The sequence below is a fragment of the Lissotriton helveticus genome, chromosome 2_1 (assembly GCF_964261635.1).
Source record: "Lissotriton helveticus chromosome 2_1, aLisHel1.1, whole genome shotgun sequence".
NCBI classification, from domain to species: Eukaryota; Metazoa; Chordata; class Amphibia; order Caudata; family Salamandridae; genus Lissotriton; species Lissotriton helveticus.
Genome location: NC_136059.1, coordinates 520,293,721 through 520,305,929, shown reverse-complemented (window position 1 = coordinate 520,305,929; position 12,209 = coordinate 520,293,721). Strand labels below are relative to the sequence as shown.

Below are 12,209 nucleotides of genomic sequence, written 5' to 3'. Positions count from 1 at the left end.
AACAGCATTAGACATCAGAGCTACAACCTTTTATATGAGTTATAAACTAGTTGAAAAGTCACTTAACTTGAGAACTAAAATAATCCACTATTATACAGACTAGGTATTTTGTATCAAGAAAGATGAAATATTAAATTGAGACAACATGCTTTTCTAGCTACATGAACATTACAAGGGTCCCCGCAGACCCTTGGATCATAAAAACAACTCACCTGCAACAGTTTCTAGAGACACAGCAATGTACCAGAAACCCAATAACCACTTTAAGAAACTAAGTATGCAGCAATCAGCCCCAGCATACTTCAACTCTCAAACGCCAGTGCGGGACAATACAGTATTGCATTACTCCAGATGACACTGCACGACAAGCTACTAAGTATTCTCAATGTTTTTCTTTTAGACGGTAGCTTCCTCATCCTATACAACATAATCATATTATCACACAGCATACTTTTTTGACTTAATTTATCCGCAATACAGCCAAGTATTTAAATAAAGCAACAAAAAAAATTATATTATGAACAGCAGACACATTAGCCACAACCTAGACATATTTCCTTTCCCTTCAATGTAAGTTGGCTAGAAATATGCCAAAGAAAGGAACATTCACAAAATGCTGCCAGTGTAGGACCATGCCTGACTTCAAGATGCCTCGACCAGCTTGGCTAAACTAAAAACGTATCGCTTGCTTTAAGAATCTGGTGTACAGAAGGTATAGGAAGGTTGCCTGGATATTAGGTCTTTTATGTTGTATCCATCTCACCCGACATGCCAGGGGCTCCACTGGGAGGGCAAACAGAGTGGCGATGGAGGGCGTCCTTGTCTGGTCCCTCGATGAGGGTGACTGAGCCCAATAGTTTGCTCCAGATTCTGACAGATGCTGTCGGGTCACGGTGTTTCAGGGAGACCCACAAAGTAAAGTAAGGTCCCATGCCCACTTCCTGTAGGACCTGGAACATATCTGTTCTACATAGTCAAACACCTTTTTGCCATCAAGTGACCACACCACCGCCAGTGGACTTTTGAGGCTTTTAGCATAATCCAGGCAATTGGGAGGACGACTACGGTTCAGTCTGGTAGTCCTGCATGGATGCACGATGTTTTACAATACAGACAATAATTCTTTGACTCTGATGGCATACTCCTATGCCCTCTTCTGAAAGACAATTATTGAATTTCATACCAACTAGGAAATCTTGACAATGCTGTTGCGGCACAAGGGTCACAAAGCATGTAAACTGACCCCTTTAACTAGATTAGAGAAAGTTATGAAGGATATTTCAGTACTTGGAAGGACAACAGGAAAATCATTTCCTGGTTAAAGTGAAAATCGTCATTTGTTACGTTAGTAATGCCACTTTTACTTAAAAAAATAAATAGTTTCGAAATATTATTGTAAAAGGCCCTTGCCACCAAAAGTACCAAATCATAGAATAATGTATGTGGGATTCAGGTAATCTAATCTGGGTGCCACAAACGTAATTCTATGATTTTCACCTCTGTTAGCTAGCGATCTGAAAAAGAAACAAACATATGCTCTTAATAGCGGCAATAGAAACTCGCTTTAAATTAATCAAATAATTACATTTTAAAGGGTCGTTTTTAATACTGCTTCCCTCCTTGGCAAGATGTCAGTAGGCACAAGTATAGTTAATAATGAACACAATAACATCACTCACATCCTGTGGCATGAAACCACACACACCAACGCCAGGCCATCAATCATAATGTTCTAATCCTCAAACAATCATTAAAACGAGAGGAAAAGCTTTCTCAGGGTGAAAAAGCTTGTTGCATTCCAGTACCAAAATGTATGGGAACCTCTGATTTGGAGGTAAAATGAACTTAGAATGCTTGGAGCAAAACCTTAACTGTGGAAGGCATTCACAATGATTGTGGCTACAAAAGGAAAGAGACAGAAGCCTCCAACTAATTAATCATATAAATGAGGGCATAAATAAAAAGGCAGGTAAGGTAGTTGAAACCCTTGAAGTCAGAGTGAACAGAAATAAATTAGGTGAGACTGCACAGAAGTGGAATGCTGTGCCAGCGTGATGATTCCAAGTATGCCCAGAGATTTGGCAAAAATCTGCTTATAAATCATTTTATAAACGAGAAGTAAAATGTATCCTTCCTTATGTATTGCTCATAGATCAACTGGAGTCGGGACCAAGAACGAAGCTGAATTTCTGGCTATGGTCCAAGAAATTTACTGTAGACCTAACTGGAAGGCAGGAGTGGAGGGATTACATAAACTCTGATTTTCTGACTCGTTTTAACCCTAGCGGTCTTTTTCCTTTGTGGGTCTTAAATTTCAAAAAAGGCATTTTAGCACTTCTAATAATAATCTGTTATATATTAGCCTTTTATCCAAATTACTTTATAGAAGAAATTATTCATGTACAAGTATTACCCAATCAAAATTCGTTCTCATTTTGCCAACCTCAGAAAGTTTGAGTCGACCATGCTGGGATATTATTAGTAGAGTCGACCATGCTGGGATTTAGAAGCCTTAAATCATGAGCAAGGACGTAGGCAGTAGAAACCTGATGTCGCAATGAGAAGCACTATTGGAGCATTACCATTAAGCAACAGCCTTTCAATCTGCTTGCAAGTACTTTATCCAAAATATACTGATGCATTTCCTTAATGAGTTGGTGATAATACAAGGCTAACAATTAAACTTAAGCCTGTCCTCTTCGACAGTGAATAACCATGAGAAAACGCAGTACAAACAGTCTGAAGTGACTCAGCTTTGTAGCCTACACCGCACCTAGTCTAAGACAGAACATGACAGATCATCCATGTTAAATTCCACTAGCTGGTTATGTTGCTGAGAGCATTGGGTGGATCGGCCCTTTTATGACCACTGCAGATTTTGATGTCTTGATTTCACCACCCACCAAGCTTCAGAGAGGAGAAATGTAGAACCTGAAATTATCCAAAGGAAATACAGCAAGGACGGCCACTGGTTCCTGAGGATCATCCCAGTTCTCTCTCCACACATAGAGCATCTATGTGCGCTACAGAATTAGGTTTAAGATATTAATGATAGCAGTCGTTGCCTTCCGTGAGCTAGTTGCCATCTTTACGAAAATAGAGAATCAGCAATGATCAACTGAAAGGAGGCCTAGGTTCTCTTGAAGCACAAACACACCCAGGGTAAGAGACACATCCATCAATGGTCTCCTCAGGAAGACCACAACGACAAACCCTGTGCAGCACACGCGGCATCTCACTTCAGATCTCCAAAATGATAGCCATCAAGTCATCAGTTTCTCAGCCCAAGTATATTTTAGCCATGCAGGAACATACTGCATCAGAAGTCACTGGTAGCATAAGAACAGGAATTAAGACAGAGGTCAAAGAGCACTAAACAGAAGTATCTGTTGGACTCTAAAAAAAAAATAACTCTGCTTTTGATAATTCTAGTTCATTCTCCCTCGTAATGGTACCATAATATTCACCTCCCTGCCATCAATTTCTAGCCATTCTACTAGTGGACCTAATGTTGTCAAAAATGTTCTCCTTTCTGTTTTTAAAACGTTTAAGTTAACCTTTCCACCACTCGGAGCATCCAAATACTCTCCCTTCTTGTAGACGACAGCAAGGCGGCTTTTGGCTGCCATTAACACCTGTCACAGGAGATGTTCATCGCTAGTTGTCATTTCTTCCCGCCATGCCTGCCTCGCCCTTAGCGTTATCATTTCTGGGTCAATTTGTATCAAGTATCCAGACTCTGCTTATTTACTTATTAAAAGATCTGACATTCCCGACTTGACAACCAGTTATAAGTGGCCACATCAAATCTTGTTAATCTCCAATGAAAAATATGTGCTCTACAAGCATTAGGATCACACAGAGAATTTCCTTTTCCTTAATTGCATAGCAAACACCAGTACAAAAGGGGGTTTTGAGTAAACAAACAGCAAACTGACATTGTAAAAACACACTGCTAGATAGTAATCATTTTGGGACAAGATTAAGACAAATAATCCAATTCAGGAGAAACAGTGTTATCTCGCTCAATACTTCTTTGAAGAGTGTGAAATTGTATGCACTATAAATGTGCATTAAAAAGTAATCCCCTTAAGGTTTTTTTTCAAAAAACCTGCACAAAGCCCAAACCCAAGATATTAAAGGTTGTTAGGTCGCACTATTCTCCGAAAGAACGTGCATATCGTCATGGCATTTACAACTTTCTTGTTAACGCCACTTTAACATATTATATGATGCTACCTGCATTAAAAACAGTGATCAAAATAAATTTGTGAAAAGTTAAAAATAAATGAATAGCAATTTGCAACAAATGAATCCAGTTCACAAAAAAAACATTAGGAAATTGGATACAAGCACACAAGGCCTAACGCCAGTACCTGTAAAATTCAAGTCAAATGTCAAAATTTGCATGTAGCACAGAAATAAAAAGGTACGGCGAGTTGAGACACGGTACTAAATGAGAACAACAACACTATATACACAAGAACGCAGACACATACACAGACCTGATCTTTGAATTCAAAACAATGTGCGCTTCTTTCTCTGGGGAACATAACGAATGATCGTGGCTGCTGTCAGTGTTCAGGGAAACGGAATCAGACATCCTGGATGGAGAGGAACAGTTACTGTTGTTCTGGTTGCTGTTGTGGGTGACTTCATCCAGTAAGGAGTCAGCATCCTTATTCTCTGAAATACAGTTTTTTATGAATTGTTGACACATTCAGCACTATGCAGTATGTCTACATCACACAACTGTAAACACAGAACCGTATACCATTCTCAGTAGGATGTCTGCTCTGTGAAAAAACACAATTCACCATTTGCATCTACCACGTGAATGGCTTTTGCCTCATGTAGATGATGCAAAGTAAAACCCTTCGTTTGAAGAAACCAACAGATGTATATCACAAGGATAGTGTTAAGGTAATCTACTAGAAAGATCAGGGACGTCCAACGTAGAGCCAGTTTTTTTCACACTTTGTGATCATTGACCGAGTTTAGAACACTGACTGATATCTTAAATATATATAAATAAGAAAGAATAGTTTTTCTCTGGACGTCCCTATGAGACAGCTATTTTTGCATTCAGATCCTTTTATGGGTATCAGGTTGTCCCATCCATGTCAACATAGATCCCAGAGCACCATCTCCATGCCAGATTTTTAGGATATCCACAAAGTATTTGATCTATATAGAGCGAATCTAAATGTACCTCGTTTATAGTCGGTGGTGGTCTTGATAATCTAGCCTAGATCTGGCCCTCTTAGACCAACATCAGACATCCTGGGAATAGCCACACTGGGTTGAATTTTATAAAATAACAACCACCAAGATCAGGGTGGACCTATATAGAACATTCCAAAGGGGTGCCCAAAAATGTTTGTGCTCATGTCTTCACAGAACTGGGAAGCTGTCAATCACAAATGTACAATTAATAAGTCATGGGGAGTCGCCCAGAAGGTTGATATGCTGATTAAATCAAAAGAAACGTAAAGTTGCAGAGCCACATACAATGGCCAAATTCATACTAAAGGACTGCATAAATGTTTTCTGGGAGAGAAACCCTGAATGACCAGTGTCTCGTCTGCTAGTGGTAGAGTCTCAGAACTGTCAGAAAGCGTTTGTTCTTTGCAAACAAAAAGTAAGGACACAACAAACAAACTAATTACAGATAATCCACAGTTCCTGGTTCAAATGGAGCTCTTTTGAATAATGAAGTATGACTTCTGAGAACTTTTTCTCTGTGTAATACGGTCTTTCGGCATCTTAATTTCCGAATTGATGTCACTACAGTAAAGAATAGGAACTTTCATTTCATCATTTATACGATTGGTTGTAATGAATTCAAAAGCATTTTGAGCCAAACCAGTACTAATAGAACAATATTTAAATATAAACATTCTCTTAACCGGAGGGTGTAAACAGGGGGAGACTATATTTTAAGAACAACACTGTGGAGGTGGTAACAGTATCAGCCCAAAATACTCTGGGTGCCAATCAAAGCCCTGCAGGACCCAAATAACTCGACCTTGGCATCTGGAAAGCTAAATATAGAACAACAAATATTTCTTCCAACATTATAGTAAAGTGGTACTAAAGATTTTTTTACAGCACCGTTTCAAGGTATGAGACGTTTCTGTACTAGATTAACATACTGCTTCTAATCACTTAAAATAAACCTTAGGCTTTCAAGAGAACATCATGGGTAACCCTGGTGAACTTGGCATTTACATCTAAATATCTAAATTAATGGAGGAGTACTAGGACCTTCTATTTTCTCTGACATGTACCAGCAGTATATACCGAGCTAGTCCCAGGAGACCTCAAAAACACACTTGGATGGGTTGTTTGGAATACACAATAATTATTGTACAACCTATGATTTTCTGCAATGTGCACAGAGGCTTGGCATAACAGAGACCAGGGCAAAGTGTAGAAGAAATATCTCTCCTAAGAGCAGAAACATAAATAAGACGGAAAAAGAGGCAATTTCCCTATGCATGACATGAGCTCAATGAATTTTGTAGTGTCACAAGAGGCATACAAATATCTTCCAGAATGGCCACAGTAATGGAAGATAAGAAACACAACCTTGTTGCGTCATCTCAGCTCTGAGGTGCATGTTATGTTATGTTATGTTAAAACGTGTCTTTTATAGCGCACAGCTACTCCTAGGAGTGTCCTGGCGCTTTGACAAAAACCCGAGAAAAAAGAGACCGGGGCAGATGCAGGGCATAACAGGAAAATCAATGGGTAAAAAGCCATGTCTTCAGCTCCTTCCTAAAAGCCAGTAAATTACTGATTTTCCTGAGGGAGACGGGCAAAGAATTCCAGCAACGAGGCACCAGACATCGGAAAGATCATCCTCCAATTCTAGCCCGCCTGATGGGAGGAGCAGAGGCCATAGCCAAAGAGGCCGATCTCAGAGTTCTAGAAGGCACGTAGAAGGTCAGGCGCCTCCTAATATATCTGGCCCCTACATGGTGTAGCGCCTTAAAGGCAAGAGTTAGTGCTTTAAAAGTAATCCGTCTAGAGACAGGAAGCCAGTGGAGCTTTTTAAGCAACTCCAAAGCACACACTCTCCGCTGAAGGCCATAGATGGCCCTTGCGGCGGAGTTCTGCACCACCTGAAGGCGCGCCAGAAGAAATTTTGGCAGACCCAGGTAGAGCACATTCGCATAGTCCAGGCGTGAGCCTATCAATGCCTGCACAGTAATCTTTCTATGCTCAAAAGACAAGATTGGGAGGAATTTCCTTAGCATTTTCAAAATGCCAAAGCATTTCCCTGTAAGTTCCCGAATCTGAGGCCCAAAAGAAAGGCCATCATCAATCTGGAAACCGATGTTCACTGACAGGTTCTAGCTGCAAAGCAGGTATGTGACTGAAAACCATCTGTTTATGTGTATAATGCCAACTTCCATAGTTTCACTCCAACCAAACATGTTAAAAAGTCTCAAACCTGTTGTTTTAGGACAACATAGCAGTGTTGTCAGCATTGATCACCTCCCTTCTGTCATGCACCACTACAAAAAGCACGTACGGTGCCAAGACAGCCTTTAGTGTTAGGTCACTGATGTGATTACCAAGTCAGAATGGACTAAATGTTTGGTTACATTTTCATCCATACTGCTCCATACTCTAGAGTGTCCACTGTCATGGAAATGTATGGATCTGGGTAAATGAAGTGGACTAGTACCAGTTTTCATTCGCTGTTTGAGCAAGGGAGACATACACAAAATGTCCCTTGCTCCTCAAAAGTCAGAACAATAAAGCTAAGTAACATTGTGATCCAAGGACAGAAAACCAGCTGAAAGCAGGGAGAAAGTCAATACGGGTCACTACAAGAGCCCTCTGAACCTACCACTTCATCTAATGAAAATGACAAAACACGTCCTGTAAAACCATGTTTATCTCCTCTTTTAACATCATCCACAATGAAGCTTCTATGAACCATAGCAGCCGTGTCAGGAATAGCATGGTGAGGAGCATGTACACAGACAGCTTTTAAGTTGAACAGCAATAATATTAGCAACCAATCAGAGGTAGGCGAGTGTGCACCCTCTGATACAGCATATGATCAACAACAGCTATTGTGATCTTGGCAAATACCGGTGACACTGTTATAATGAAAATCATCGGTCGCAAATCAGAATTATTTTCTTTATATGTGTCAGATAGGTACACAGAGATGTAAGGAAGTACTGCTGACATTTGCTCATAACTGATTCTGTGAATAAATCATTGGCATGCATAAGCTGAATGGGATATTTAGTTCAGTTATTTGAGGATTTTCCCTTAAATAATAAGTTCTTTGTGGGTCTGAGTATGTGCAGAAACTCAAAAGTGAGTGGAGTGAATTGTGAATAAATCTCGACAGCCTAATATTTTATGTCTCTCATCAAGGCGCTCTGGGATTGCACAGGCCAGGATCACAGGATCTCAAATAGGATCTGGCAGCCCAGGTCTGTGGAATGCACCGGCCATGACCTTCACCATTTTTAAAGCCATAAAAAGAGGGCTGTGGCAGTACCCCGTTCAGTTAAATATCAGAGGATCAGTGGCAGTAGCGGGTTGCAGGAGACCTCTTTTGTTCCAACAAGTACAGTTTGGTGCACGTAGGGTTTTGTTTAGTAGGATAGTTATGGAGGTTAAATGGAGCTGTGAGAAAGCTCCAAAATCTCTCATCTCACCCCCCTTGACTGCAAGGTTGCTTCCCTACCTGCTCTCATACTAAGTTGGGTATTATAAGGCGTTTGTAGGGAGCCTCACTAGGATGCCAATTTACAACAAATGGGCTAAAAAGCCAGGTTGCTAGAAGAGAGACAGGGTTAAAATAGAAAAAGATGACTTTGTCTAAGGTTATAAAAATCATTGCACAAAAGCTAAATATTAAACACGCTTCTGATAAAAACCTCTAACTATACCATTAAGTACAACATTGTAACCAATTCTCCAATACAGGTGTTACAGATATTGAAAGTAAAATTATAAGTTCCTCTAAAAGCGTTATAGCTCATCATATATCCTAATTCCAAGTTTTATTCCAGCTATATTTGTCAAACCTCATTGAAAAGAAATCTCTCATATGTCTATCCCTGTAATAACCATCCTTTCCAATGGGGAGCAGGACTACATGCAGTAATGCAACATCCAGGGGGTAGGCAAAGCGGTACTTGTAGTACACAACTGGATTCAAGTTAATCTTTCAGCGGACAGCGTCTGTGCTTCTTTTTCAAGTGAAAAACAGATTTGCTCACTCTGGAATCACATAAATCACAGTGCAAAGTTATTTGAGTACATTTCAACTGTTGGGTTATTTCCTTACCTTTTTTGTTATTGCTCAGTGCTACAACCTTGGGTTGATTAATCGAAGTTTCGATCAATGGGGGCCGCATTTCTGCCATTTTCATTTCTTCATCGGAAGAGAGCTCTTCAGACTCCTGTCAACGACAATAAGATTTTCTTGTACTCTCATCGCAATTTTACTGCACTTGAGTTGCAAATAGTTTTTACACCAATCAGCCCAAATGGCAACAGAACGTCAATGGGATTGCTGACCTACCAGTGACAGGGCCCTGTTCCTCTTTGAATTCTTTTGAGCATTAAGTCCTCAACCATGACGGACGACACTTATCAGCTTTATTATTTATTTATTTTTAATTGATTATTTGTCAAGTTGGATTTTCTCTATTTTCCCCCTTTTCTTAGCTGTTACTTTGATGTTATGTATGCTTGTCAGTGTGTTATGGGATATAAGTGCACTACTAACATTTGGCTCGTGTTATTGTTTTGCACACCATGGCTGTTATTGTACTGACTCGCTGTCCGCTGATCTATGGTTTGTATAAAAATATATAGAGATTTGAGGGGAAAAAAAGTCCATGACATGATATTGATAGTGTTCAATGCCCAACTCAGCGTGAAGCTCACTACAAGATTTTTGACACTCGTGCCCTTAACACACGTATTATGGACGTTAGTGAAACACTCATTTCCACTAAGTCAGCTTTAGAGAAAGGGGGAGTACCTTACAAGTCAGTCATTTGTGTTCGTGCTGTGTTGCGACTGGGGCTCAGATTTCGACACTCACAAGGTGCTTCACGTATACTACTGATTTGTCGACATCCAACCGTCCGAACAGACCGTCAGATACAGGTTAAAACTGCAGTCCGTGAGATCAGGCACAGCCTGTGAAATCTTTTGAAACCATGCACAAAGGAAATTAGACCTCGGTTATTTTAGTGCCAATGCACACCCCGTGTTCCTGGGAGGAAATGGGATCTTGTTCAATCTTTACTGGACAGCTCTGCCAAAGTAAATAAGCAGACTCTTGTGGTTACGTTATTAAATACTTTTTAACCCGCAACTACAACACAGGGTTCTTTGTAGAACAATATGCTCTTGTTCAGTTTTTTTTTTATTTACCAACTTGCTAGTCAATTATATTCGCTTAAAAACAGATAGTCAGTTCCTTTCTTGCCTTTTCCTTCCCCCATACAGGTTGCGGACGTTGCGTTCTCTGGACGACAAACAAATGTTTTGGGAATGCAGCCATTTGTTAGTTTTATACACAATAAGTTTTATGCACCTTTGTTTCATTCTAAGAACATCATTCTGAATAATATGCAATCGAACTTTCCTCGGGATCACCCCTGGTGAGGTACCCTAAAAAAAAGTTAGCAGGAGCAGGTTTTTCACATCTTCACGCTATGGCAGGCTATTTTACTTCCTTCCCAGCTTGTCTTCTCGCCGCCAGATTTTCTATCACAAGCAGGATGCGCTACCAATATTCAGTAAGCTCCAGAGCTTCTATGAGCATCGCTGTAATGCCATCCTTTACTTACACTACAATAATACGTTGCTATACATCTATCCTAAGATGTGCTAGTGTACTGCGCCGCCATGATCACCGATTTGCAAGGCGGCCATGGAGCAGCGGGAGTGGGCCCAGGGACTCGTCATGTTTTTCCTGAGTTACTTAAGGAAGAAATCTGAATAACGGCTCTCGGAGTTTTTGCTGACGCGTGGAGTAATGTTGGCATAGTATTCTCTGCCTTACCAAGCAACATCTGCTTTTAAGGAGAAATATTTGAACTCTTACAATAGTCTAAGCTGATCTTTACAAGGTAAATAATAAAAAAAACACAGATAGTGTGTTTATGGTATACGTCCTGCAGGTCTGCTCACTCTCCACAAGATGGCAGTACCTCACTAGGTACTCATCAATGAATACAGGGGCTTTATACCATAGCTCAGCAGGCATAGCTACTGGCAGGCTTATCCCTGTGTCCCTGAGCAGCGTGAGCTTCCTCTTTAACAATCATATTTCAATTGCTACCTGTTTCACCCTTGCACACTAGCGAGTGTTCCCTTCAAGCTCCCTCTTACAGTCAAGTTCCCTTTCCGATACCTGGGGGCCTATGTATGAAAAAGTCACGCAGTGCAGCGCAGCAATTCACCTTGCTTCTCTGCATGACAGGTAAAGGACAGGAAAGCGCCGCATCTAAGGCACTAAGGCGCATTCTGCCTTTTCGTCTGTGCTGGCGCCCTTTTGGCAACTTAGCACCAACGCATGCACCACAATGCAAGGGTGATAGCATTGCGTCCGGAAAGCGACACCGTTGATGGATCGGCATTGCGAGGAGGAGAGATTCCGTGGGGACGCTCAGGGCCGGCGCTAGGCATGGGCAGCGTGGGCGGCTGCATAGCGCCTCGCACTCAGCCCACCAGCATGGGACCACGCACTGGTGATGTGTCCTGTTGTTTCCCATGCGATCTATTTCAAAGAAAGGTGTCGCCTGCAATTAAGGTCCATTGGAGGGGGCCCCCTCCCCGGGCCTCTCAGGGATGGTGTCCGGAGGCATAGGGGAGGGAGACGGAGACGCTCCCTCAATTGCAAGGAGACCATTCACAGACACTGTGGGGGGCCCATTGTCCAGCATTTTGGCGCCCCCACAGTTTTAACTTTTAGACCACAATCAATTCTCACACCTATTGGACTGAAGGTGTGAGAAATGCTTGTGGAGTAAAAGTTAAAACTGTGGGGGCGCCAAAATGCTGGACAATGGGCCTCCCGCAGTGTCTCTGAATGGTCTCCTTGCAAGGGGCCACTTATCTAAATTAGAGGGGGCCTCGCACGTTCCCTGTTAGCCCAGGGCCTCGCAAATCCTAGAACCGGCCCTGGGGACGCTCATTCAAAGGAGACGACC

At 41.4% G+C, this 12,209-nt stretch overlaps 1 protein-coding gene across 6 annotated transcripts in view; it reads right to left on the bottom strand.

The window, feature by feature from the left end:
* The window catches only part of ERBIN (erbb2 interacting protein), a 912,789-nt gene that overhangs the window by 114,916 nt on the left and 785,664 nt on the right, over positions 1-12,209 (bottom strand). For all 6 annotated transcript variants that reach the window (XM_078675167.1, XM_078675172.1, XM_078675168.1 and 3 more), the window contains 2 exons: positions 9,326-9,440; positions 4,506-4,686 (listed from right to left, as the gene is read on the bottom strand). In XM_078675167.1, the coding sequence (XP_078531293.1) occupies positions 4,506-4,686; positions 9,326-9,440 (296 nt within the window). The remainder of the gene's footprint in view (positions 1-4,505; positions 4,687-9,325; positions 9,441-12,209) is intronic.